Source organism: Somniosus microcephalus, chromosome 11 (genome assembly GCF_052327205.1).
Source record: "Somniosus microcephalus isolate GS21.2 chromosome 11, FLI_Smic_1.0, whole genome shotgun sequence".
NCBI lineage: Eukaryota > Metazoa > Chordata > Chondrichthyes > Squaliformes > Somniosidae > Somniosus > Somniosus microcephalus.
In genome coordinates, this window is record NC_140997.1 from 94,977,177 (window position 1) to 95,004,200 (window position 27,024).

Here is a 27,024-nt window from a genome sequence, read left to right on the forward strand (position 1 = left end):
GTCTTCAAGTGGACGTAGACAGGCTGATGGAATGGGCAGACACGTAGCAGATGACATTTAACGCAGAAAAGTGCGAAGTGATACATTTTGGTAGAAAGAATGAGAGGCAATATAAACTAAAGGGTACAATTCTAAAGGGGGTGAATGAACAGAGAGACCTAGGGGTATATGTGCACAAATCATTGAAAGTGGCAGGGCAGGTTGAGAAAGCGGTTAAAAAAGCATACTGACTCTTGGGCTTCATAAATAGAGGCATAGAATGCAAAAGCAAGGAAGTAATGATGAACCTTTATAAAACACTGGTTTGGCCTCAACTGGAGTATTGTATCCAATTTTGGACACCGCATTTTAGGAAGGATGTGAAGGCCTGAGAGGATGCAGAAAAGATTTACAAGAATGGTTCCAGGGATGAGGGGCTTCAGTTACGTGGATAGACTGGAGAAGCTGGGGTTGTTCTCCTTAGAGCAGGTTGAAAGCAGATTTGATAGAGGTGTTCAAAATCATGAGGGGTCTAGAGAGAAACTGTTTCCATTGGCGGAATGGTTGAGAACCAGAGAACACAGATTTAAGGTGATTAGCAGAAGAACCAAAGGCGACATGAGGAAAAACTTTTTTACGCAGCGAGTGATTAGGATCTGGAATGCAGTACCTGAAAAGGTGGTGGAGGCAGATTCAATCATGGCTTTCAAAAGGGAGTTGGATAAGTACCTGAAGGAATTTTTTTTGCAGGGCTACGGGGAAAGGGCGGGGGAGTGGGACTAGCTAAAGTGCTCTTCCAGAGAGCTGGCATGGGCTTGACAGGCCGAGTGGCCTCCTTCTGTGCTGTAACCATTCTATGATTCTAGAAGATGTTCCAAGGTGCTTTACATAAGGCATAAGGAGGGTAACCGGCTTTGAGCCATAGAAAAGAGAGTAGGAGAGGCGGCTGAAGGCTAGCTTGAAAAAGGTGCGTTTTGTGGATGTTTTTGAAGGAGTGAGTTCTGGGAGCAAAGCCAAGGAAAGCTCTGCCACCAATGGTGGGGCAAAGGGATGGAGGTACACAGGAGGACTGAAGGGTGCAGAGGGGAACCATGATTGGAGGAGGTTACAGAGATAGGGACATACATTGCCGTGGGGAGATTTGAAGACAAAGGGAAAGGATTGTAAAAATTACATGCATTGCGGGATGCAAAACCAGTGCAGATCAGCGAGGAGCTTTGTTTGGGGGGGGGGGGGGGGGGGGAGGGGAGGGACCTAGTACAGATGCAGATGGCTGTGGTTTGGACGTTGGAGTTTGTAGAGGGTGGACATTAGAAGGCCAGTGGGAGAGAGCATTGGAGGAATTGATTCTGGACACAACAGTGTGGATAAGGGTTTCCGTTTCTGGGGAACTGAGGTGGAGACAGATGGAAGTAAGCAGTTGATGGAAAGGATGTGGAATCTGAAGCTCGGCTGCTGAATAGTAGAAAAAATAATTCAAGCAAAAAACAACTTTGAATGAACAGGAGCAGACAGTTTTGTCTTCCAACTCTGCCATTTTTCGACTGATCACCTTTAAAAAAAGTGTTGAACTTCCACTGATCATAGATGTGTAGAGCTTAACCCTAACCCCCCAGCTAAGAGTCGGAAGGGAAACAGGAACACGGAGGAAAAGTAAGCATTTAAAATCCAAGTCAAATATTTAATATATCAATGTAATAATGGACTTACAGTGTTCTTTATCCAGTTTTGAGTGAGGTTTGTGCGAATCACTGCCATTTTCGAACCTCTGCCTGGACCAGTCAGTATGATGGTCAGAAAGAGATCCTGATCCAACATGGTCCAAAAGATGCCTGTTTAAACTTCCTTTATGCTCGTTCAATATTTCCTCTGAAAATAAATAGTATAGTAATAAGGAATCACTAGAAAAAGTGGCATCTAGGATTTAAACATAATAAATGCAGCAATTTAGTGCAATGGTCTAACAGTCCATACATAACAATCACATTGGCTTTGCAAACAGTATATCAAAATAAGTTTAACCTTTAAAAAATGATGGTTAGAAATAATTTGGGAAAGGTATTCCTTGTTCTGGGACAGGTAATAGACAATCACCTGTCCCAATGAGATTCTACCCATCACAGATGCAGCACTAATTCATCATAGGTCTAGCTTTACTTTAAGCTACAACTGAGACCATTAATGCACTTTGCAATGCAATCTTAAGTTGATTACTAAAGGCCTGCTGTACATGCCCTAGGATGCCCAGGGGATAGGCAACAAATCCAATCAGGTCCAGCCTATTTTGTCCACCAGAGACAGGTTGGCTAGGTACTTTGAGATCTCAGCTTTTAACTTTACAAATAAAATTTCTCTAAAATATTCATGTAGTTATTCTGAATATATGGATTACCTGCTAGAATTGCTTTCAAAAGTTATTTTATTCAGCCATTACTGCTGAGAGGTCAAGCAGTCTGGTCCAGTACAGGTATAAAAACGTTCTTGTACCTGCTAGTACAGTTCTGGTACTGGTTCATTTAATGCAGCTGTAGAAGGGGCATTGGTGCCCTGTAGTGCCCGTTTGTATTTTTTTTTTTATTTGACATCCCACCCTCAAACCCGCCCCCCGCCACCCCCCCGTAAAGCCTCGTACTTCTGCTTGGGACACTCCTCAGAGCTTATAACTTCCAGATCCCACACTACGATGATTCAACGTCTGGACTGACAGGGAAGAGAATGGCAGGTACAGGTCTGCTACTGGTACCCTGCCGGTCCAACAGTGGTTTTGGAATTTGCATTAGTCAATCACTACCAATAACAGGATCTGATGCAGAGATTTAAACAGTCCCATTCGAACTCTTGCATGGTCAGGTGGAGCACCAGTCAAAGATCACTTTTCCCGGGAAGTTTGGTTAATTTAAAGAACTGTGTTTTTGCAATGCAGTTTTGGTATCTTAAACACCAAGCATAAGGATTCTGAAGAGAATAAAATGCAGATATTAAAATGATTAGCCCTGTGCAACAATCTTAAAACATTTACATTATGAATAGAAGTACAGTACATTAAAAATTTATACTGTATTTAAAACAAGCTAATATATTAACTGAAGTTTCATCCATTTTTTGTGATTTACCATTAACTACTGGGTGCCCCACATCTACAGATAATCAAAAAATAAAACCAGGTGGGGCAAAAGATATATAGAATTCTTGACCTTTATTCTAATTATAATAGTATATAAGTAATCAAACTTCAGGACATCTGGTCAAATTAAGGCTGGCTTTACAATTTCACTAAACATGGATTACAACTCAGCATTGTATCCTACCTCTGCTGTGGACATGGGAACCGTTCTGCTTGCTGTCTATATGTGCAAATTTTGCTTTCAGTGGCATTTGATCGTCACATGCTTGTTTACAGCTATGTATCTTATCTGCAGAACAGACACTTCGAGTTGGCTCACAGATCCTTTCCCATTCACTCGTGGAGTTAGCTGACCTCCCGCACTGGTGTTTCCTGGAATGATGGTGCTCTTTTTGGTAATGGCAGTCTTTGTCATCGTGATGTCGTTTCTTCTTCTTTTTCTTCTTCTTCCTGTGTTTTCTTTCATCAATCTCGGAGTTCACTTCAGACATATCCAATGGCTGTTGCCTAGAAAATGCAGACCGTAATCATCAGTGCCCAGCAAAATGTACATGACACAAATATACAGATAAGAACCTTTTGCGTTGCCTACCTAAAACATATTTAGAAACATATTTAGGTAGAAAGGACCATTATTCAAATTCTGTCCATGTTGCTACTGACATGAAAAAAATCAAAACCCTTCTCAGAGCTACAAGATGACGGAATGCTATTAAGATCACAAATTTCTCAGCGGATTTCATTTTCCCAAGTACTCATTACAATACTTCCAAAGTAGAGTCTCTCTAGGAGAAAGGATGACCTGTCTGCTACAGTCAAGTATCTCCAATGGTAATCAAATCCAAACAGATGTCTTATCTTAACTGGTACAGAGCAGTAGGAGCCTCATCCGATCTGGCAAATGGAAATCACATTGGTAGAGTTAGGGATTCTTTTGCTCAGCTTGGCGTTTACACAAATTGTTTGGTGAAAGCCAAAGGAGCTTCACCCTAAAGCCAACCAAAGTCATGGCAGCTCAACGCTAACACTGGGTGCAAAAAGTTGAAAAAGGTTCCAGTTCCCAACTCCAATCATTTCCAGCACTAACTCCACTCATCTTAAGACAACAGAAACAGAGTCATGGATCTGACCACGGTGCATGACCTTGATGAGCATTAATGCAGGTCACCTCATTCTCAGCCAACTTACAGACAGGCTGAAGCAACAGTATGTGCTGCAAAGATTCAGCTGTGTCTTGGTATCCCAGAGTGTACCGGCTCCAGGGAAGGCCCTGGCTGCCTCCACCCCCACCTTGGTCAAAAAGTGGAGCCCTGCATAGACAAACTGGGGGAAGGTGGAAAGGAGGAAGGAAAAAGATTTTAAAAGCTGCAAAATAATTTGGGAACTGTGTGAAGAAATTTATCTGTGTAGACTTTTGAAATATTTAAACAGTTTGATACATGTCAAAGTTCCAAAATACACTCATTTTGACTACTGATACAGGAGCTTGTGAACCAGTCATTGCTTCAATCACAAGAACGCCATGAGTTATACCTGTGATCTCTATCTCTGTGTTTGTCTTTTGATGTCTTTTTCTTCTTCGATTTCTTATGCTTTTTCATTCTTCTCTCCTCAGACAATCGATCCCGCAACAGTTTTCTGCATTTCCTTTCAACATCACTTGCACCATTCTCACTGTCACTGTGTTTTCTTTTACGCTCGTATTTGTTTTGCAGTCCATTATGCTCAAACTGATTGCTCCAAGTCCTTCCATTAGAGCCTGAGTTGTGTCTCTCTCTATGAAACTTATCTTGAGAAGAATGATAAGACAACAATGAGCCTGGCTTTGAATTGCAGTAGCTTTGCCTATCAGCTGGACACTCGTTATCTCTTTTATATTTATCAATTCTCCCGTCTTGATAATAGTCTTGCTTGTGGGAACAATTGCTGTAACTGCAACTTGCTGATTTTTCAAATTCCCTTTCATTTGGAGATGATCTTCTATCTTTGTGTTCCCTAGACCTGTGCCTGTAGTTGGAGTCACCCTTATAATTATCCCTTTGTAAAATTCTACTCTTTTCTGCACTAGTTCTTTCCCTACTTTGAGATTTTGCAGGGACAATAACAGAGCTCTCTTTCTCCTGAACCCGTTTTCCCTCTGGACCAGCTGCATCCCTGCTTGGAGACAGAATCACATCTTTGTAAGTGCTGACCTGTTCTGAAATACTGTTCTTATTTCGATTAGGACTTTCCTTAACAGGAGATTTCACCAAATCTGTTGGTTGCTGCTCTGGTTTCTGTGGCTTGTGTTGATTGGGGTCCTCCTCCTCTTGAGATTGATCTTTGTTGACATGTTGACTATTTTCCTCAACTACCCAATTCTTCTTTTGATTATTTGTTTCCCTGTCAGACTGATGCTTCTCAGTGCAACGATCATCCTTTCCTGCGGGACAGTTTTCATCTTGACTAGTCTTTCCCTTATTATAAGAGTGTTCCTTACTAGGTTGACTTTCACTTTCCAAGATACTTTTCTTGTCACTATTAGATTGAGGTTTATTACTGTGATTTTCCATTTCCAGTACCTTATTGCCTAGCTCTCGAGAAGATTGTTTCTTATTTTCAAAGCCGTGGCCATTGGTCTTATAGTCAACTATCTGCACCTCCTCTTTGCTCCGACTAGGTCTTACTGTTTCTTCAGTTTGGTTTTCAGTGTCATTATGTTTCGGGACTGCTTGTACGTCATGAACAGGACTCTGGTTGTTGGGATTGCTGTTAACAAGATGGCATTCATCGGTATTTCTTTGAAGATCACTGTTGCTTTTAAAGGGATCAATGGTGGATGATGTGGATGGCCCAGCAGTGGCTTCTTTTAATGGCGAGATCATCAAGCTTGCTTGTTTTTCAGCCATATATGCGTGGACGGTGTCTGCGTCACCACCACCGCCACTGTGATTTATTGCAGAACTGGCCTTTGAAGACATAAGCAAGTGGTTTTCATTTCCCCTGTAACAGAAACAAATTTTTACTGATTTCTTAAAACGTCTCAAACATCTGAACTTACAAAAAGGTTGAAAAAAGATGTGTAGACCATCAATGCTCACTCTACCAGTTAGACCATGGATTCCCATGAACCCCCCCCCCCACCCAATCAATAGTTCAGTGACACCTGCTTGTATTGATCATGTGGATACAGTGATGAAATCCTGTTTGCAAAAATCTATTTACATTAAGCTTGCACTTTCTCCATCAGTCATACTGACCAGTTGACAATTCTACTAAAGGTGGTGAGAATATCAAGATACCCTGCAGGGGTGCTGTCAAACCATAAACCGCCACTTTCAGCCGAGCTCTGCTCAGCTGTTTGAGTTGCGGGTGAGTAGCAAACAGATGAGCAATGCAGAGCAGCCATCCACGTTTAATTGCAAGTTACCTTTTGGAACCTCGATGTGCCAAAAGCATCCGGGAGACAAGGTTCATCATTTCTCGATTTATACTAGCCATTAGGCCCACATTTAAATGATTTATTTTTGCTCAGTCTTCTCAAAGTTTAAAAATACTTTTAGTACACCAAAGGGGAGGGCAGCTTGAGCAGCACATCAAGGTTGCTGATCAGCTTTTTACTCGGGTGTCAGCCTGGCTTAAATCAGTAGCACTCTCACCTCTAAGTTAGAAGATTGTGGGTTCAACCCCTACCCCAGGAACTGAGCAGATAATCTAGGCTGACACGCTAGTGCGGTGCAGCATTGTCAGGGGTACACTCTTTTGGACGAGATGTTAAACTGAGATCCTGTCTGTCTGTGAATGTGGAACCCACCGTTCTATTCGAAGAGGAACAGGGAGTCTTCCAGTGTCCTGGCCAACATTTCTCCCTCATCCAATTGCTGCTGGTTCCGCTACTCCATATAGTATTTTACACAAAAATGAACCTTTTACTATTTGAAATGTAGATTCATTAGGACGATAAATACTATAGTGCTAGTGCATCAAAAGTTCATTTCTTTTTTTTTACCAAATTGGATTATAAGTCCGTTTTTCAACATTCCTATATAAATACTGCTATTCAGGACCACTAATTTTACCTGGCTTCTTCTGAACTGTTTTCTTGGTTTATACTGCCTGAAGAGTTCTGCATTACGTTTTCAGCGTTTGGATTCAGAGGAACAGGACTAGCCTAGGGTGATAAAATATTTGAAACAATTACTAACTGATCAGAACAGCACAGAATAAATAAATATACTAGAATAGGAGTCTGATTTTCATTTTGTGTGGCAGCGCTTTACACAAGATATTAGTAATGTATTATGATGAGAATCCACACAGCGAAACTGTTAGAATCAGGAGTCATTTTCCATCCTCCAATGGCATTCACACTTCGGCTGCTCCAGATTGGCGTATTTGGGCATAGCGAGAAACCAAACAGGGAAGGATCCCTTCTCATCACTCAAATACAGATTGACCCAAGACTATAAGTTCACCATAAGTGAAGGACCCGGTGGCTCAGTTATGAAGTTCTCCTGCACAAAATGGAATGATTATGGCATCCCAGTTATTCAGAGTATTCTAAACACAGCACAAGCTACTTATAATTAACTAGATTTCCTGTGACACTGCTCACAGATAGTCCAAAACTCAAAGTGCAGTTTCCGAAGTTTAATGCAATCCCAGCCTAAATGAGACCGTGGTCCACCAGTCATTGTAATACAACAAATTACTGATAGAAGACATCATGCTTGACATGAGGTAAAATGATTCCACGCCAAATATATAGAAGTTACAATGCAGAAACAGGCAAATAATCCTAATTACATTCACCCATCTTGTTCCCATATTCTTTTCCTTCATCCACTCAAAACTTGACTGCTGACAGTGTTGCCTCAATCACAAAACCTGGAAATTATTTCCACAACAGTATAACTGTGCAAAGAAGTTTCTCTTGCTCTGTTCTAAATCTCGCATTTAATCTTGTATATTAGTTTATATAACTGAAATATACACACACAAGTGAAAAAAGCAATTTCTTCTCTTCTCATTTAACCCCCAATTACAACCTGTCTTTATTTTTTTTTTTAAACTTCAATTTGATCTTGTAAAAAAAACTTTTTTTTTTTTAAAAAAAAAACAGTCTTCCTTTTTCTCCCGACTTCTGCTGTCCATTTTCAAGGGGTGGGGGAGACAGCATGTTCAAAAAAATGATTTTTGATCGGCCAAAGGCTGAATTCTGAAAACAGCTCCATCAGTGAAAGGTTAACCAGTGGAAGACACTCATAATGGACAGGATCTGGCCAATCTGATGTGCAAAATCCAGAGAGAGATGCCAAAGGAACTTACGGGTTACTAGAGCTGATGAATAATCCATGGTGCTCAAAGGGTTAAAAAAAAATTGATTACAGCACAAATGCTGCAGTCAATTTATTATTAGTCACACTGAATAGTAATTCAAAATGTAGAGCTCCACTTCAAATAAAACTGCTAGGAGCTACAAAACATTGCAAATGGTTACGAGTAGTTTGCTTATATAAAACATAAAATATATATAGATAAGTGTTTCTATAAAATAGCATTTTCTCAAAGTTCTCTTCCTGCTAATTAATCTTTTAGAACCTTAGCTTGGATTCTCAATGTGAAGCTACAATGAAAAACCCAGCAACAGAAACATAGACATAGAAAAATAGGAGCAGGAGTAGGCCATTCGGCCCTTCGAGTTTGCTCCGCCATTCAATATCATGGCTGATCCTCTATCTCAATACCATATTCCCGCTCTCTCCCCATACCCCTTGACGCTGTGTGTGTCTGAAAATCTATCTATCTCCTTCTTAAATATATTCAGTGACTTGGCCGCCACAGCTGTCTGTGGTAGAGAATTCCACAGGTTCACCACCCTCTGAGTGAAGAAATTTCTCCTCATCTCAGTCTTAAATGTCCTACCCCGTATCCTGAGACTGTAACCCCTCGTTCTAGACCCCCCAGCCAGGGGAAACATCCTCCCTGCATCCAGTCTGTATAGCCCTGTCAGAATTTTATATGTTTCAGAATGCTGAAGCTTGTGCGGCAGTTCCACAGATTAATAAGAAAAGTCGTACACGTTACGGAACAAACTTTATTACCCACCTCGATGTGCATAAAATTACATCAAAAATAGAAGATCAGAAGTGCGCTGAAGGGTGTAACGTGCTTTAGGTTGAGAGGAGGGTAAATTAGTTGTGCTTTTGGCTCATTTATTCAATTCAATTCAATTTTATATGCCATATGTAACTAGTACAATGGAATGCTTACTCCCCGTAGGGACACGTCAGCTATTCGTACAGCGCCATGTTCAGAAAGTCAGTTCTTTGGCATCCAGTGGCAGTGGGAGCACGATGTCCCTCAGCCACTCCGTCCTCCTCGTCACCGCGGCCTCCTCCTCACTGTTGCCGGCTCGGCTCCACGTGTGGTGGCCTGCTTCTCCCGCTCACCCTCTGGCCACCATTCCCGGCTCCCCTCCTCCCAGTCGGACTGTGAGTCGTCGTGGCTGCTGCTGCTGCTCGATGCGCTGCACTGCCTCCGCCCGACTCGCCGAACACATCCTCCGGTCGCCGCGGCCTCCACATCTGAATCCCTCAAGTTTTCCAGCCTTGTAACATACTTCTAGCCACAGTTTAATCTTTACCATTTAAAACCTCAGCTCTGATGCATTTTGCACAACAGTGTACAATGGCTAGAAAAGCTACACAGTTCAGCAAAGGAAATGAGTTTTCTTCTTTACATCCCTGTTTCTGCTGCCATCTACTGGCCAAAATTGAGCAAGTGAAACCTGCACAAATAATCTCATTAAATTTCCCCTCCATATACTTGTTAAATCTAAGATGGTGACATGCAAATACGAGCACTGCAGTAGTGGAACGTAATGTTTCTTGACTGGCAAACTATTGAGTAGGATCAAATAAAATGTACCATCATTTGTTAGATCCTGTCATCCAAAAGGGTTTTTACTTTGAGTACATTTTTAAAACTAAAACTGTAAACCGAACAGCTCAGGAAAGGGGAGATGACCATCAGCCAGTTGCTGAACGTACAATCAATGGGAATCCGCTCAGTTTCAGGCATCACTGTGAATCTGCTCAGTCAGTAAGAAGAGACAGATGGAAAACAACCCTGCTTTAAAGGGTAATATAACAAGCAAACATTAATAAACCTAACTTCCACAGACTACTTACTTCATCCGCAGGTGATCCCTTTGTAGTTGATAAACCATTTGCAGAACAATTCACGGACTGCACCTGAGAAACACTGGATTCACACGTCTGATGATTCTTGCCACGATCGCCCGCTTCCCCAAGTGCATCAATTTTTGTTACAACTATCTCAGGCAGGTTCTCAGAGTGGGAATTGTCACTGGTGGCTATAGATGCAGAGTTTACTTTGAGATGTGCACTAGGTCCAGTTCCATTAATCGTTCCGTTCACCGTCTTCGCATAACCATTTTCCTTAATCAAGCCTTTGGGTTCTTCATCAGACTCCTCTGAAGATTCCTCATTATAAGGAACCAAAGAACTGGAAGGTCCTTTGGACTGACCGTTCACCATCAAGTGAGAAGAGGCAGTGTTCGATGCTACTGGCTTAGCAGCTGTGACGGCTGTAGCAGTTGGAGCAGAGGGTGGGGATCCTGTAGCCGAGGTTCCTGAGGTAGACGGAGACGCATTAGTATGGGAAATACTGGATGGAGCTTTGTACAAGTTCTCCAATGGACTACTGTGGAGGTTGGTCGGGGGCTGAGCCTGTCTTGGCCCTTGCTTGGAAGCCTGTATACTGAAGCAGAGTTTTTGCCGTTTGGAAGATTCAGGTATCACAGTTGGTCTGGGCAGTGACCGACTTGGAGAGGGTCCAGGGGGAGTAGAAATGGTCCTGATTCCACTTGTGCTGCTCGTGCTGGGTGCTGCGCTGCTGGGGACTTCTTTCAGGGAGCAGTTTCCATTTGTTAAGTGATTTGAGTTCTGCAATGCAGGAAAACAGTTTAGAATATTTCAAAATTAAGTTGATGTTAATAGAGCTACTTGAATATTCAGTATTAACACCCTTCATTCCAAGCACAAAATAAAATGGCCCAGACTACCCAACATCAATAGGGTCAACTTCTTTAATCACCCCTTTCCAATCTACTGTGTACAACAAAACCAAAAAAGAAATTAGATCACGATTTCAGTTCCAGGTCATGTAAAATTAAATTGCTGTTTTTCAACAAATACAGATTACCATTTCACCAAACTAGATGCTTTTTAGCATCTTCAATAGTCAATATTTGGTTACATACAAACAGAAGAATTGCCTTTGGGCTATTTTCAGAAATCTAATACCCAGCACAGGGCACAGAGGCTGAGGAGCAGCTCTTCACAGAACCAGGAATATGCCTGAATTTAGACAGGCAGGAAGTCTTTTGGTTCAAACGCCGCAAACAAAAACTGAACTTGACCATTACAGTTTAGAAAGCCCAGCGAAAGAAGAGGCCATTTGTCCAACCAACCCCCTCCATCCAGAGTCCACATACAACAGTCCAATCCTCTTAACGCAGTCACTTAATTCAAATTTTTAGCACTAAATTTCCACTTTGTTATTTATGTTGCTTAAATCAAATTATTAAATAATTTTTAAAAAATTAAGCACAAAAAATGACTGAAATATAGACAAGCTGTATGTAGGATGAAGGTTATAGATATACTAAATAGCATGTTGTTATTTCAATGGAGGTAAAGGAAGAACTTAGCATTCCTTAAAATGGGATCAACAGGTAGTGGGGCTATTAGGGAAGTCCACATTCTACATCACAACAGTGACTACACTTTAAAAGTACTTCATTGGTTGTAAAGTGCTTTGGGATATCCTGAGGTCGTGAAAGGCGCTATAGAAATGCAAGTCTTTCTTTCTATAGTGGACTTCCCTACTAGGCCCACTACCTGTCGATCCCATTTTAAGGAATGCCAAGTTCTTTACCTCCATTGAAATAACGGTGTGTTTTAATATCTATAACCCTCATCCTCCTTCAAACTGACACTGATATAGCTCTGTTTCAAAAGGTGAGAACTGCCCTTGAATTAACTCCCTTCTGTGGGCCTCTATTTCACATGCCCACTAGCCTGTGGAAGAAAGTTTTTGCCAATCTCTAACCTTAATCGAGGCTTGTGAATTTTGTAATTGTGTCCTCCAGTTCTATGCTCACTGTGCCAAGTTAAACAGCCTTCTTACTTCACCCTTCTCTGTACCTTTAAAGATCAGTCATGTCTCCCCTCAAAAACAGCAACAAAAAATTTTAGTCGCTTGAATCTTTCTTCAAAACTTATTCCCCTAAGGTCTTGTATCATCACTATTCTATGAACTCTTTCCTATGCATCAATAAGCTTTTTCAATTAGGATGAGTAAAACTGACCTCATCATTGATTTTTACAATGTCACTAATGACTTGCTTTCCTAATGCATCGTAGTAGCATCTGATTTCACTGGCTTATAACTGCCACTCACTGGCCAAATGCTTTCAGCATATGAACAGGGACCACTCCCAAATCCTTTTCAGCCTCTACTAGTCCTAATAGAAATAAATGCACATTTTAAAGAAGTGTAACTTGGAGGTATGTTGGTGGTGCAGCATGCTCATGTAAGTTCAAATTTAGGTGTGTGCAGATAAGGATAGAGGTTCTTGAGAATTGTGGGCTATTTGAGAAGCATATCCAATGGTTCGGAATACAGAGGGATATCTGCATTTTTGTAATTATTCTGCCCACCAGCTTATCTTTAAGTTGCCATCTCCACATTTCCTTTGTTGAAACAAAGGAATTTGGAAGCTGATGAGACAACAGGTAGTGATGCACCACAGTGACATTGGGGAGGGGAGAGAAAGAGAGTGGAAAAAGGGAGAAAAAGAGACAAGTGAGACAAATGTCATTGCGGCATGAAAGAAAACCCAATCATAGAATCTTACAGCACAGACAGAAGCCATTCGGCCCATCGTACCTATGCTGGCTCTCTGAAACAGCTATCCAATTAGTCCCTCTCTCCTGCACTTTACCCATAGCAATTCAATTGTCTGCCCTTCAATATTTATCCAATACCCTTTTGAAGGCTACTACTGAATCTGCTTCCACCACCCTTTCAGGCAGTGCATTCCAGATCACAACTCGCTGCGTAAAAACATTTCTCATCTCCCCTCTGGTTCTTTTGCCAATTACCTTAACAAGTAAAACAAAAGTCAGCAAGAATCAAAGAACTCTCAAGTATACATTCCTATAAGGAATGCCAAGTGCAGATTTATATAGGAATATGCCTTCCATACAAGGAGACATTTTGTAAATAGACTTTCAGGTTTCTGGTGAGCTGCATACAAGCAAAGGAGGAGAAACAGTAGTTTGGCTCAATGAAGCTCATCCTTCCAGTACCCTAGCTCTCCCATTCTAGTAAACTACCAATCCGATTCACAACAAAGAAACAAAATCCATCTTGGAGATTGAAATATTTTTCTTTTACATTTAGTAATAGTACAGGAATTCAAGCTAAAATAAGCATACCCAATTCAAGCATTATCTTGATTCAAAGTATCTGGAAATCCTCATTCACATAACAATATTTTTACTAAAAAAAAGTTACTGGGATTCAAGACTGAAGCACTTCAAGGTTATTTACGGCATAGTTCATGCAACTACATTGGGCTCAGTCAGTTCACCTCAGAAAGAAACGGTTAACTGATTGACCCAAATCAACCGATACCTTTTTATTGTTCCTACCTTGGGCGTGTGTGGAGGGAGCTGTGGTCCAATAAAACCAGACATAGTTTGGTTGGTAGCCAATCGCTGATTGACAGGTGGCCTTGGAGATGACTGGCCTAAATGCTTAGAATGTTCCGACCCATTTTTTGTGTCATGAGATCTGAAAAATTATGGATCTTTGCTTTAGTACAAAAAAAAGGTAAAGTTCTGAGGATACTGAAACTTCAATTAAAAATTTTTTTTGTTGAAGTACCTGATGTAAAAGAGCACATAGGCTTGCTGGTTTAGCACTGATCTGATGTCACTCGAAGATACAATAGAATCGTTCATCTGGTACCACTGTCCATTACTGGCCTGGGAATAAATTTATTTTCAATTTTAATTTCAAATATAGCTGCTAACACATGAAGGCTTGAGAAAGCTGATAAGTTTCCATTGCAAAATTATGTTCTGAAGAAATACAAGCAAATTATTGCATTAATCAAAAATCTACAAGCTGTATATAGAACATTCTATGCAAATACTTTTCTAGTAGTTTGATCATTTTAAACAATTACCTTGATATAACAGTAGTAATGTCCAGCATGGCAGCTGAATCCTGAATGTACCAATACTGCATACAGCACATACAATACTGGCTCTCCGTTTGACTGTGACATATAGGGCCGAACATCCAGATACTCAGAGTACCTCACATCCTAAAACGAAAGACTTAAATTAACGATTCAGTTACTAAATGTCAGTTTTCTTTCCTTGGTTTCTTAACTGATTATTCACCTCTCAGAAGATTAAATTAATTATGGAAAGTCCAAGACTGTGCAAATTACACATGGTTTGTAAAAAGGAGCTATCTTAATGGGTAAAGCAGTCTTTTTCCATGCTGTGATGCTCGGAAACAGAATGGTCCATGGGTTCTTCTATTTCTGACAGAAGGGTTATTCTTGGGGGCTCAGTCAGAGTCTTAGAGATATTCTATTGGAAATAAACAAACAGTCAAGCCAACAACACGAATACCTCACATTTAACCAACCTCACCCCTCATCGGGTAAAAGAATCAGAGTGATAATAGAATTTTGACCTGGGGAGGGCTGTAACATACTATTGCACTTCCCTGGCTAGATGCCGGAAATGGACCTCAGCATTAACAAAGAGGAACATTTATGACAAGTTTAAATGGAGGAAAATGAATGGGATAGCTGTACATTACAGGAACCGCCACATCAGAAACCTCCAATTTGCCATCCTTATTTAGAGTTGTTTTTTGAGCCCTGAAAAGCTGACTAGAATGTGTCCAAGGCAAAAGTTGGGATAAGTAAGGAGATTGTGAAAGGGCAAAGATAATTCACTTAACGGAATGTTTTAACATGCTCTTACAAGGCAGACAATCTCCCACCTCCACCCCATGGAATATCTTGCCTGAACCACTTATGGCATTAAGACGAATAGAACTTCTACAACTGCAAAGTACCTTTGTGATCTTTCCACCTGTAAAGTTAGCAAAGCGTTTCAGAGAGAGTGTCAGCACATTTGAAGCTCGATGGATGGTGAATCTCTTTGAGGCAGGTACCATTTTCTTACACCTGGTTTCGTTATAAAAGAAATTTAGTGTTAGAAATCAACTAGCAATCTATTTCATGACCATGTAATAAATTCAAAACTTATCATGGGAATCTCTGTGTTTTGTTTTAAATGACTATACATGTCAAAGACATTACTCAATTTCAGAATTTTCTTCATTCAGTAATGGATTAATCAAATGTGGTCTAGGAGCTAAAGGTCTGACTTTTCAGCTGCAAAGGATTAATCCAACACATTTGAGACAACTGGTCAATTCTTGGCTTGGTTGTTTCACAGATTGCCTTACGCAGTCTATTTCACTACCAGCATACGTCCAGGTCCTTGGATACCAATGATGCCAAATTGTACCTTGCACCATATTGCACAGACTATGCAACATCTCCTGCAATGCCCATCGTTAGAGGAACCCTGCACTGTTGCAGATCTTGCCGAATTCAACAACAAGGCGCAAAAATGTGTCCAGTTCTGGCTGGGCTATGTATAGACTGTCCGTGGACACGATAAGACGACCAAAAGGTAATTTAAACTTAAAGTTAGCAGGCTATATGTACCTTGGGGTTAATAAACCGCAAATAACTTTATAGACTGTTAAAGTATGTTTTTACAATGCCACAATTAGCTGCATCAAATTCAAAACCTGGACTGAGTTATCAGTTTCATCCGAATTATGAAGGCAAGACCGACCCTGGTGCTTTTACTGATATTTGTCAAATAATAGGACTCCAAATAAATCAATTTAAACACAGTGGAAATGAAGGGCAGATTTTAAACACTATTAAAAGATGAAAACACAATATTCACTGCTTGGTTTGTTGATGGCCTGCAAGAAAACTGGTTTAAGAGGGGAATGTTGGTGTATGGTTAAATACTTTGCATGTTTTCTACAGCATTCAATTTCAAACTACCTACGTTTTAAAGTTTCACCCAGTTGTAGAATCATAAAATGACTGGGCCCTGGTCTAAACAGCAGAAAATGTGAGATTGAACCAGCTCCAGATTGATGCCAGTCAAGAAGCCAATCTATTTTCCTAGAATGAGTGGCTCCTTGGCTATGTGGAGGAAACCCTTAACTGGGATAACTGCGAAATGATGTGTGCTATTTCAAATCCCATATAGGGCAAGTATTTCAATGGATAAAGGAAAACATCTACGTGGGAAAGTGCGTAAAGCACTTGACCCTATACGGTTACTTTTTTTTAACAAGAGCTTATTGTACCTCTGGTGATACTGTTAGACAGCACAGAAGCTAACACAACTCACAAGAAAGGGAGATGAAGTTTCTCATGTAAATTATACGCCACTATAAGGAAGCAGTCATGTATGCCATACGCACAAAAGAGTGCTAGTGTTTCCAATTTAGCAGTTATACAGCAATTTAGGGGTACGGTAGCATAGTTGTTACGTTACTGGACTAGTAATCCAGAGGCCTGGACTAATGATTCAGGGACATGAGTTCAATTCCCACCATGGCAGCTGGAGAATTTAAATTCAGTTAATTAAATCTGGAATAAAAAGCTACCATCAGTAACGGTGACCATGAAACTACCAGATTGTCGTAAAAACCCATCTGGTTCACTAATGTCCTTTAGGGAAGGAAATCTGCCGTCCTTACCTGGCCTGGCCTATATGTGACTCCAGACCCACAACAATGTGGTTGACTCTTAACTGCCCTCTGAAATGGCGGCTCACCACCACCTTCTCAAGGGCAATTAGGGATGGGCAATAAATGCCGGCCGTGCCAGCGACGCCCACATCCCGTGAATAAAAAAAACTTTAACTTTCATTGACAGGTACAGTAAAAAGGACCACCCCAGGGGCATAGTCTCAGGTCGGCCATTTAAGACTGAGATGAGCAGGAATTTCTTCACTCAGAGGGTTGCGAATCTTTGGAATTCTCTACCCCAAAGGGCTGTGGATGCTGAATCGCTGAGATAGATTGATTTTTGGACTCTAGGGGAATCAAGGGGTATGGGGATAGTGCGGGAAGGTGGAGTTGAGGTCGAAGATCAGCCTTGATCTTAGAATGGCGGAGCAGGCTCGAGTGGCCGCATGGCCTACTCCTACTTCTTATGTTATGTTATGTTCTTAGGATGGCTCAGTGCGTAAATGAAATAGCCAATGTGAAACTGAGCCACACAAATCAGGAAGGTTCCAGGTTTCACCCCTGGTTTGTGCTGAGTTAGCTGATCTCAGCCAGGGCAGTGACAGGAGCATTTTAATTGGTTTCAGCACCACTTGGGCAGGAGGGGGGGGTGGGGGTGGAAACCCATTTCTGCTCCTATGCTGTATCCAGAGACTCCTCCTGGAAAGTAACTGATGTGCAGATGTTGGCTGAGGGCAGGGTTAGGGATCAGCTGTGATGCCTCCCCACAGTTGAATAGGCTAGACATTTTCATCATCTAGCCTTTGTGTGAAGAGTCACTTGGGTATGACACAAGTAAGCAGATGGAAGCCTGCAGTGGGCAGATGGAGTTAAAATACAGATCAGCCATGATCTGGTTGAATGGCTTCCTCCTGTATCCATGTTCCTAAGTACACCTCATGAGTCAGCACCTTTAGCTGGGCTGTCCATAGTTGAATAGCCTGGCAACATACACTGCTTAGGCAAGTGAAACCACACTGAATTTAATAGCAAGTACTCTGGGAGCTGTAATTATCCACTCATCTGACCCTCATGTAAGCGACAGTTCCCAGGGGGTATTGTTAGAAACTGGTGGCACAGTGAATGTGCAGCTCCTTTTTCACTGCGTTTGAAATTTATGCCTTAGTTATATCTATGTGACAATCAGTAATTACGCCTCCAGCAACAAGTAATATGTAGTGGCAATAAAGGACAAACTTTGTTAGTCCTGATCAATGTTCATTTGGAGAGCACATATGAATGGCACTTAACACAAGATTACATAGTTGGCTAAACACAGCACCAGTAATTAAATCAAAAGGAGCAACATGGTTGAATCTAATTAACAGCTGCCATAAAGGATTTAAGAACAAGGGTTTGTCTATTAATTTTATACATTGATATAGGTGGAAAAATCATTGAAACAAATTTGATGCAGATATTTATCCATAGCACAGAGCCATGTGTGTGGTCTATTTAACCCTATGGCAAATTATTCAGGGAAAGGGAAAAAAATGACGCTTAATGCACTGCTGGTACATCTGCAATGGAAAGGGAGCCCCAGGGTTCTAAACAAAGGCTGTGAAATAGAGTGTTTGGGCTAGAAGGTTTCGCATTTATCAAGGATTTACGCCTTCGTCTTTTGGAGAACGATACAAAATGCTGAATTGTAGGCTGCTTTCCGTTGCCTCATCGCTTGCCAAAACGCTACACCAGTGAAGGACAAAATTCAGCTAATAGCCATGAATGGATCAACCCAATACAGACACTGCTTAAATTGAATGATTAATCCTTTGATCTTATGAACTTACATTGGGGCCTGTCTAAGAAGCAATGAATAAGTGTATGCTGGTCCTTGGAAAGGATCGTGAATGTGATCCACAAGGATTTATCTGGAAAGGACAATTGGATGGCATGGTGCATGGTAAATAACATATATACAGGAAACTCTTTGGTATCCGGCACCGACAGGACCGGGATGATGCCGGTTGATTAAAAATTCCGGATGACGGAGAGGGTTATCTACCGAGGCTATTTTTAACAAACAAAAATTAAAAAATCAAGAAATGTGCAGTATACAGTAATTGGGTACTCACCTACACCGCAGGAGAGTCAGACTCCTGTTATTGAGGTGTTCGGACTTCCGACAGCGCCAAGAAGCCGAGTAGTGGCAGTTTGGAGAATTACCCCCACTGACTAACTCAACCACCACGGAAGACTCGGACTCGGCAACATTTCCGGTTATTGAGGTGTTGTTTTCGGAGTATGAATTTTGCCGGTTAATAGAGAATTCCGGATATTTAGGTGCAGTTTAAACGAGAGTTTCCTGTATATATATTTGTTTACAGCTATGAACAATTTAGAAAGCACACTGTGACCCTTATTTAAACTGTGAAAAATTACACAAAAACACGTTAGTTTTATAAAAATGATGCTGTTAAGCAGTCTAGGCTTTATCAACAAGTCAACAGAATGGACACCAGATGGCTTGCTCGTGTCCTGGCCAATGCATTGGTGTCATTCTCAACCTTAGAAACTGACACCTTTTTTTATATAAAAGAGAGACTACAATATAGTTACAGAAATTGAAGTGCTAACTAATATTTAATGCACCTGCCAGATGTATTTTATTGCAAATGTTTGAAAGCAGAGGTAAATGTATTCAAATGCTAACTACACCTAAGTTAATGGGTACTGATAAGTAATTGTAGGACTGCACATCTCTCAGCAACTATTATATATACTGGATAGTCAGGAGTGATTACAAGCCTGTAATCTAATTGAAGGGTTCAGTGACAAATAATGAGAAGAGTTTATAAACATCTGAACCCCACAACCTGATTATGTAATTAATCATTTCCCATTACTTAAAATTATCTTGAACATTTGTTAGTCTTGTTTTCTGACTGTCATCCTGTGCCTGGAAGCTGTAGGCAGGTTTTGCATCAACGGTGAGGAACTTCAGGAGGGTGAGGGGGAGGGTGGAAAAGACCCAATGTACCACGATAGCACGTTGGAGCACCATCGCGCTGGTACACAGTGGTAAGAAACAGCTTTGAAGCCGCTATTGCCCCTATAATGGATTACTGATCCCAGCCACGGCATCCTTAGGAGGCATTGAGCAGAAGCCAGGCATCTCCCCACAAGATGGAAGGGAAGAATTGGGTTATTTTCATATACCTCCAGATCTCAAGTTGGATAGCAACATTGGCAGAAGCCTGGGGCAGACAACACTTTCCCCTACTGTGTTCTGCACAGAATGATCTTAAATGGAGTGCTTCTAAACAGAGTGTTAAAGTTGGGAATTTGGAGAGAGTGGAAGTCTCTGCTAAGTACTGGGTGAGTATTAGCTGTAAAAAGTGAAATTTAGTTTAATGTTTTGAATTTAACGTAGAACTTTAAAAGTTGTAGTTAACAGAAACTGCCCGTCAGTGGCAGTTAACTGTCAGCTGTAAGTGCTTGTCTTGAATAGGTGCCAATTAATGTGAGCAGGGAGCTGAGACATCACTTGTAACTTGGGTGTGGCTCCAAGGGTATAAAGTAAACGCTATCTGCGGATGCACAGTGTGATCTTAGAGTGTTAAAGTTGGGAATTCAAAGCAGAGGGAGAAGGGGGTGCTGCTTTTTGCCTCCACTACTTGTGTGTTGTGTTACAGGTAAATATTTAATTTCACGGTATTTAATTTAACTCCAACGGTACCCTCCTCCTGTCGAACTGCTTAGAACATGGCCTCGTCATAACCAACACCTTGTCCCGTCAAAGAGACAAGAACAAGGCTTCATGGCAGCACCCTCACTCCAAGCACTGGCATCTGCTGGACTACATCATCGTCCGAGCGAGGGACCACAAGGACATCCGCATCACCCACGCCATGACAGGAGTTGATGACTGCTGGACAGACCACCACCTAATCCGCTCCGTCATCTCCATCAATGTAGCCCCAAAACGGCGGCGGCAACAGAAACAATGCCTCAGGAAAATTAACGCTGGAGCACTCAAAGACCCCACTAAGAAAGCACTATTCAGCCTGCGCCTCACAAACAACCTGACGACTCCCAGTGATGCAGAGACACAGAGTGCCCACAGCGCCTGGTCTGCACTCAAGGCCTCCATAATCAGCACCTGTGAAGAGACGCTCGGTCACTCGACCAGGAAACACCAAGACTGGTTCGACGAGAATGACCAGGAGATCCAGGAGCTAATAAGCCGCAAGCGCAAGGCATTCCTGATCTGGAAACAGCAACAGAACTCGAGAGCAAGAAAGCAGCTCTACAGAAGCCTGAAGGCCGAGGTCCAACAAAAAACTCGCGACCTAAAGAACAGATGGTGGGTGGAGAAAGCGCAGGAGATCCAGCAGCTAGCTGACAACCACAACGTGCGTGGATTCTTTAGCGCAGTCAAGACCATCTACGGCCCAAGCACCCAAGGCCCTACCCCACTGCAGGCCAAGAACGGAGAGGTACTCATCAAGGACAGAGAGGCAGTCAGTGCCTGCTGGAAGGAACACTTCGAAGATCTCCTTAGCCGTGACTGTCTTCGACGCGAGTGTCCTCAACTCCATCCCACAGCATGATACTGGCTACCATCTCAGCACAACCCCAGCCCAGCATGAGGTTGAAAAGGCCATCTGACAACAGAAGAACAAGGCCTCAGGAGCAGATGGAATCCCCGCCGAGGCACTAAAGCATGGCGGAGAAGCACTACTGGCGCAAATTCATGAACTCATTTCTCTTATCTGGAAGGAGGAGCATATGCCAGGGGATCTCAGAGATGCCGTAATTGTGACCATCTTCAAGAAAGGTGACAAGTCCGATTGCGGTAATTAGAGGAGTTTCCCTGCTGTCTGCCACAGGGAAAGTCATCGCAAAAATCCTCCTCAATCGCCTTCTCCCAGTGGCCGAAGAGCTCCTCCCAGAGTCGCAATGCGGATTCCGCCCACTAAGGGGCACAATGGACAGGATCTTCACCGCACGTCAATTACAAGAGAAATGCAGGGAACAGCACCAACTGCTGTACATGGCCTTCTTTGATCTCACAATGGCCTTCGACACTGTCAACCGTGAGGGACTATCCTCAATTATCCTCAAATTCGGCTGCCCTCAAAAGTTTCTCACCATCCTCCGCCTGCTTCACGACAACATGCAAGCCGTGATCCTGACCAACGGTTCCACCACAGACCCAATTCACGTACGAACCGGGGTCAAACAAGGCTGTGTCATCGCACCAACGCTCTTCTCGATCTTCCTTGCTGCAATGCTCCATCTCACCCTCAGTAAGCTCCCCACTGGAGTGGAGCTAATTTACAAAACAAACGGGAAACTGTTCAACCTCCGTCGCCTCCAGTCCCGATCCAAGGTTGTCCCATCCTCTGTCGTCGAATTACAGTATGCAGACGATGCTTGCGTCTGCGCTCACTCGGAGGTCGAACTCCAAACCATCGTCAACACCTTCACCGAAGCGTACGAGAGCATGGGCCTTACACTAAACATCTGTAAGACAAAGGTCCTCTACCAACCTGCCTTCGCCACACAGTACTGCCCCCCGATTATCAAAATCCACGACAAGGCCTTGGGCAACGTGAACCACTTTCCATACCTCGGGAGTCTACTGTCAACAAGGGCAGACGTCGACGACGAAGTCCAGCACCGCCTTCAGTGTGCCAGTGCAGATTTCGGTCGCCTGAGGAAGAGAGTGTTTGAAGACCAGGACCTCATACCCGGCACTAAGCTCATGGTCCACAGAGCAGCAGTGATACCCGCCCTGCTGCATGCCTCAGAGACATGGACCATGTACAGCAGGCACCTCAAAGCATTGGAGAGGTACCACCAATGCTGCCTCCGCAAGATCCTGCAAATCCATTGGCAGGATAGGCGCACCAATGTCAGTGTTCTTGCTCAGGCCAACATCCCCAGCATCGAAGCTTTGACCACACTCAATCAGCTCCGATGGACGGGTCATTGTCCGCATGCCCGATACGAGACTCCCAAAACAAGTGCTCTACTCGGAGCTCCGGCACGGCAAGAGAGCCCCAGGTGGGCAGAGGAAGCGCTTCAAGGACACCCTCAAAGCCTCCTTGAAAAAGTGTAACATCCCCATCGACACCTGGGAATCCCTGGCCCAAGACAGAACAAAGTGGAGGAGAAGCATCCGGGAAGGCACCGAACACCGAGTCTCTTCGCCGGGAGCAAGCGGAAGCCAAGCGCAGGTAGCGCAAGGAGCGCACGTCAACCCAAGCACTCCACCCACCCGCCCCTTCAACCACCGTCTGCCCCACCTGTGACAGAGACTGTAGGTCCCATACTGGACTCATCAGTCACCTGTAAACTCATTTTTAATGTGGCAGCAAGTCATCCTTGGTTCCGAGGGACTGCCTAAGAAGAAATATTTAATTTCACCTACCTAAAACTAGTGATTAGTTAAAAACTAAACTATAAGCTAAGTTAATTAAATACTTCAATTTTAATTAACTAAATAAATAAAACAAGGTTATAAAGGGATGGCAGTGCAGGTGGTGTGCCACAACTGCAGCATGTGGGAGTTTGTGAAGAGCATCGCTATTCCAGATGACGACGTCTGCAGTTAAGTGTCTGCATCTCGAGGAACTTCAGCTCAGAGTTGGTGAGCTGGAGTCGGAGGTGCAGACGTTGCGGGATATCAGAGCGGGAGAGTGCAATCTAGATACTTTGATCCAGGGGGCAGTTACACCCCTTAGATTAGGTAGTGGTACACGTCTGGTTAATGGTCATGGACAGGATGGTGTGACTAACTCGGGCAGGTAAGTGGACCCAAGGTGCAGTGCAGGAGGAGCCTCGGCTTTTGCCCTTATCCAACAGGTATGAGGCTCTTGTTGCCTGTGTGGATGAGGGCAAAGTCTGCAGCGTGGAAGAGCATGGCACCATGGTACAGGAGGCCACTCAAGTGGGGGGAGTGAAAAGGAATGTTGTAGTGGTAGAGGGGATAGATACTGTTTCCTGCAGCCACAATCGGGAGTTCCAAAGGCTGTGTTGCCTGCCCGGTGCCAGGGTTAAGGATATCTCCTCACGGCTGGAGAAGAATTTGGAGTGGGAGGAGGAGGATCCAGTTGTCGTGGTCCATATAGAAACCAACGACATAGGTAGAACTAGGAATGAGGTTCTGCTGAGAGTTTGAGGAGCTAGGGTCCAAATTAAAAAGCAGAACCTCAAAGGTAATAATCTCTGGATTGTTACCCGAGCCACGTGCAAATTGGCATAGGGATAAGCAGGTCAGAGAGTTAACTGCGTGGCTCAAAGAGTGGTGTGGGAGGCAGGTGTTTCGATTCATGGGGCACTGGCACCAGTACTGGGGAAAGAGGGAGCTGTTCCAGTTGGGCTGTAGATAAGGCTTTAAACTAAAAAAGGGGGGGTTGCGGAGGGATCAAGTGAGGGGAAATTTAGAAATCTAAGGAGAAAAGTCAAGGCACTGGAACAGTGTAGCGATTTGGGTAAAGATAAGCAGAGTGTGACAGGAAGGGACAGAGAGTTTAACGGTAATAGTGCATCAGCAAATAAGGTGAAAGCAGGGGATAATGGTAAAAAAGTTAAAATTAAAGGCTCTTTATCTGAATGCATGAAGCATTCGTAACAAGATAGACAAATTAGTGGCACAAAGAAATAAATGGCTTTGATCTAATAGCCATTACAAAGACATGGTTGCAAGGTGAGCAAGGTTAAGAACTAGATATTCCAGGGTACTTGACGTTTCAAAAAGACAGGCAAAATGGAAAAGGCGGGGGGGGGGGGGGGGGGGGGGGCAGGTGTGTAGCCCTAATAAAGGATGACATAAGAACAGTAGTGAGAAAGGATCTTGGCTCGGAAGATCAGGAAGTAGAATCAGTATGGGTAGGGATAAGAAATAACAAGGGGCAGAAATCACTGGTGGGTATGATTTATAGGCCCCCAAACGGTAGCTATACCTTTGGAAAGAGTATTAATCAACAAATAATAGGAGCTTGTAACAAAGGTAATACCTGTACAATAATCATGGGGGACTTTAATCTTCATACAGACTGGGCAAATCAAATTGGCAAAGGTAGTCTGGAGGACGAGTTCATGGAATACATTTGAGATAGTTTCCTAGAACAATACTTCATGGAACCAACCAGGGAAGAGGATATTTTAGATCTTGTATTATGTAATGAGACAGGGTTAATGAGTAATCTCATAGTAAAGGATCCTCTGGGGAAGTGATCATAATATAAGTATTTCACTCAAACTCAATGTGAAATACTTAAGTCCAAAACTAGAGTCTTAAACTTAAATAAAGCCAATTACTGTACATAGGTATGAGGGGCGAGTTGGCGAAGGCAGATTGGGAAATTAGATTAAAATGTATGATGGTAGATAAGCAGTGGCAAACATTTAAAGAAATATTCCAAAATTCTCAACGAATATACATTCCATTGAGAAATTAAAAACTCCACAGGAAAAGTGATCCATCCATGCCTAATTAAAGAAGTTAAGGATAGTATTAGATTAAAAGAAGAGGCTTATGATGTTGCGAAGAATAGTAGCAAGCCTAAGGATTAGGAGAGCTTTAGAAACCAGCAAAGGATGACCAGAAAACTGATACAGGGAGAAAATAGAATGAGTGTAAACTAGCAAGAAATATAAAAACAGACTGCAAGAGCTTCTACAAGTATGCAAAAAGGAAGAGAATAGAAAAATTAAGCGTTGGTCCCTTAGAGGCCAAGACAGGTGGAATTATAATGGGGAATAAGGAAATGGCGGAGACTTTAAACAAATATTTTGTATCTGTAAGAAATCGTGAATTGGAAGAAATAACTTGAGACAAAAAGTCTCTTCAGGTGGGTGTTAGAATAACTGGATGGACGCTTAGAATTTGCTTATGTTCTTGGTTCCCTGCGGATGTTCTAACATTCTGCACCGTGGCAGCCATCTTGTTTCCAGACTAGCTGTCTGCTGTTTGTGTGCTAAAAAGGTTGTTGACTGTATCTTTGATAATCTACCCTAGGCCCACCCCTAAAGAGAGAGTATAAGAGATATCTAAAGAGCTTTTAGCACAGACGGTGAAGGGAAGGGAAGAGCTGTGCGCGCACGCCAGCCCTCTGTCCGACCGGGAACGATACCAGCTGCTTGTCACGGTCATATGTCTACGTCTATCTTGATTGCGTGTTGTACTTAACTTAAACTGCCGCTCCTTAATAAAATGCCTTACAACTCCTAAGACCCTTTGGGTAATGTGTGTGTGACCTGTGATCAAAATCTTACATATCTGTCTTCACAGTAGAAGACACAAAAAGCATACCAAAAATAGTGGGGAACCAAGGGGCTAATAAGAGTGAGGAACTTAAAGTAATTAATATCAGTAGAGAAAAAGTACTTGAGAAACTAATGGGATTAAAAGCAGACAAAGAATTTCGACGCCAGGCGAAGCGGCAGCTTTCGACAAACTTGATGGCAGCACCAAGATCGTCACTACGTCTGATCCATTCACCTTGGACGAACTAAATGCAGCCCTATCGTCAACCAAACCTGGAAAAGCTGTTGGTCCAGATGGTGTTTACCCAGAATTCCTAAACGCACTGGGACCCAAGGCGAAGGGATGGTTGACCTCCTTCTTCTGAGGTACTGGCAACTGGTAAAATTCCACCTATTTGGAAGGAGACTAAAATGATTGCCCTCCTGAAGCAGGGGAAGAATGCTTGTGAAGCCTCCAGCTACCACCCATCTCCTTACTTTACACTTGTTATAAAGTGCTGGAGAAGCTACTACATCACAGACTAGCCCACATCATCGAGCCAACCATTCCTAAAGAGCAAGCGGGCTTCCGGAGCAGCCGTAACTGATGCGATGAAGTGGTAGCTTTAACAATGCACATCAAAGCAGGCTTCCAGCGCCAGCTCAAGACCGCCATAGCACTCATGCACCTGTCAGCGGTGTATGACACAGTATGGAAGCATGGACTGCTTTTCGAGCTCTCCACCATTTTACCCTGCAGAACAACAATCCATCTTCTCAACTCCATGCTTAGCAAC

General features: G+C 42.7%; 1 protein-coding gene across 2 annotated transcripts in view; it reads right to left on the bottom strand.

The window, feature by feature from the left end:
* usp42 (ubiquitin specific peptidase 42) overlaps positions 1-27,024 on the bottom strand; it is a 71,390-nt gene that overhangs the window by 10,762 nt on the left and 33,604 nt on the right. For both annotated transcript variants that reach the window (XM_086001089.1, XM_086001090.1), the window contains 9 exons: positions 15,278-15,389; positions 14,367-14,507; positions 14,063-14,163; positions 13,828-13,969; positions 10,276-11,052; positions 7,162-7,253; positions 4,637-6,085; positions 3,288-3,610; positions 1,690-1,848 (listed from right to left, as the gene is read on the bottom strand). In XM_086001089.1, the coding sequence (XP_085857215.1) occupies positions 1,690-1,848; positions 3,288-3,610; positions 4,637-6,085; positions 7,162-7,253; positions 10,276-11,052; positions 13,828-13,969; positions 14,063-14,163; positions 14,367-14,507; positions 15,278-15,389 (3,296 nt within the window). The remainder of the gene's footprint in view (positions 1-1,689; positions 1,849-3,287; positions 3,611-4,636; positions 6,086-7,161; positions 7,254-10,275; positions 11,053-13,827; positions 13,970-14,062; positions 14,164-14,366; positions 14,508-15,277; positions 15,390-27,024) is intronic.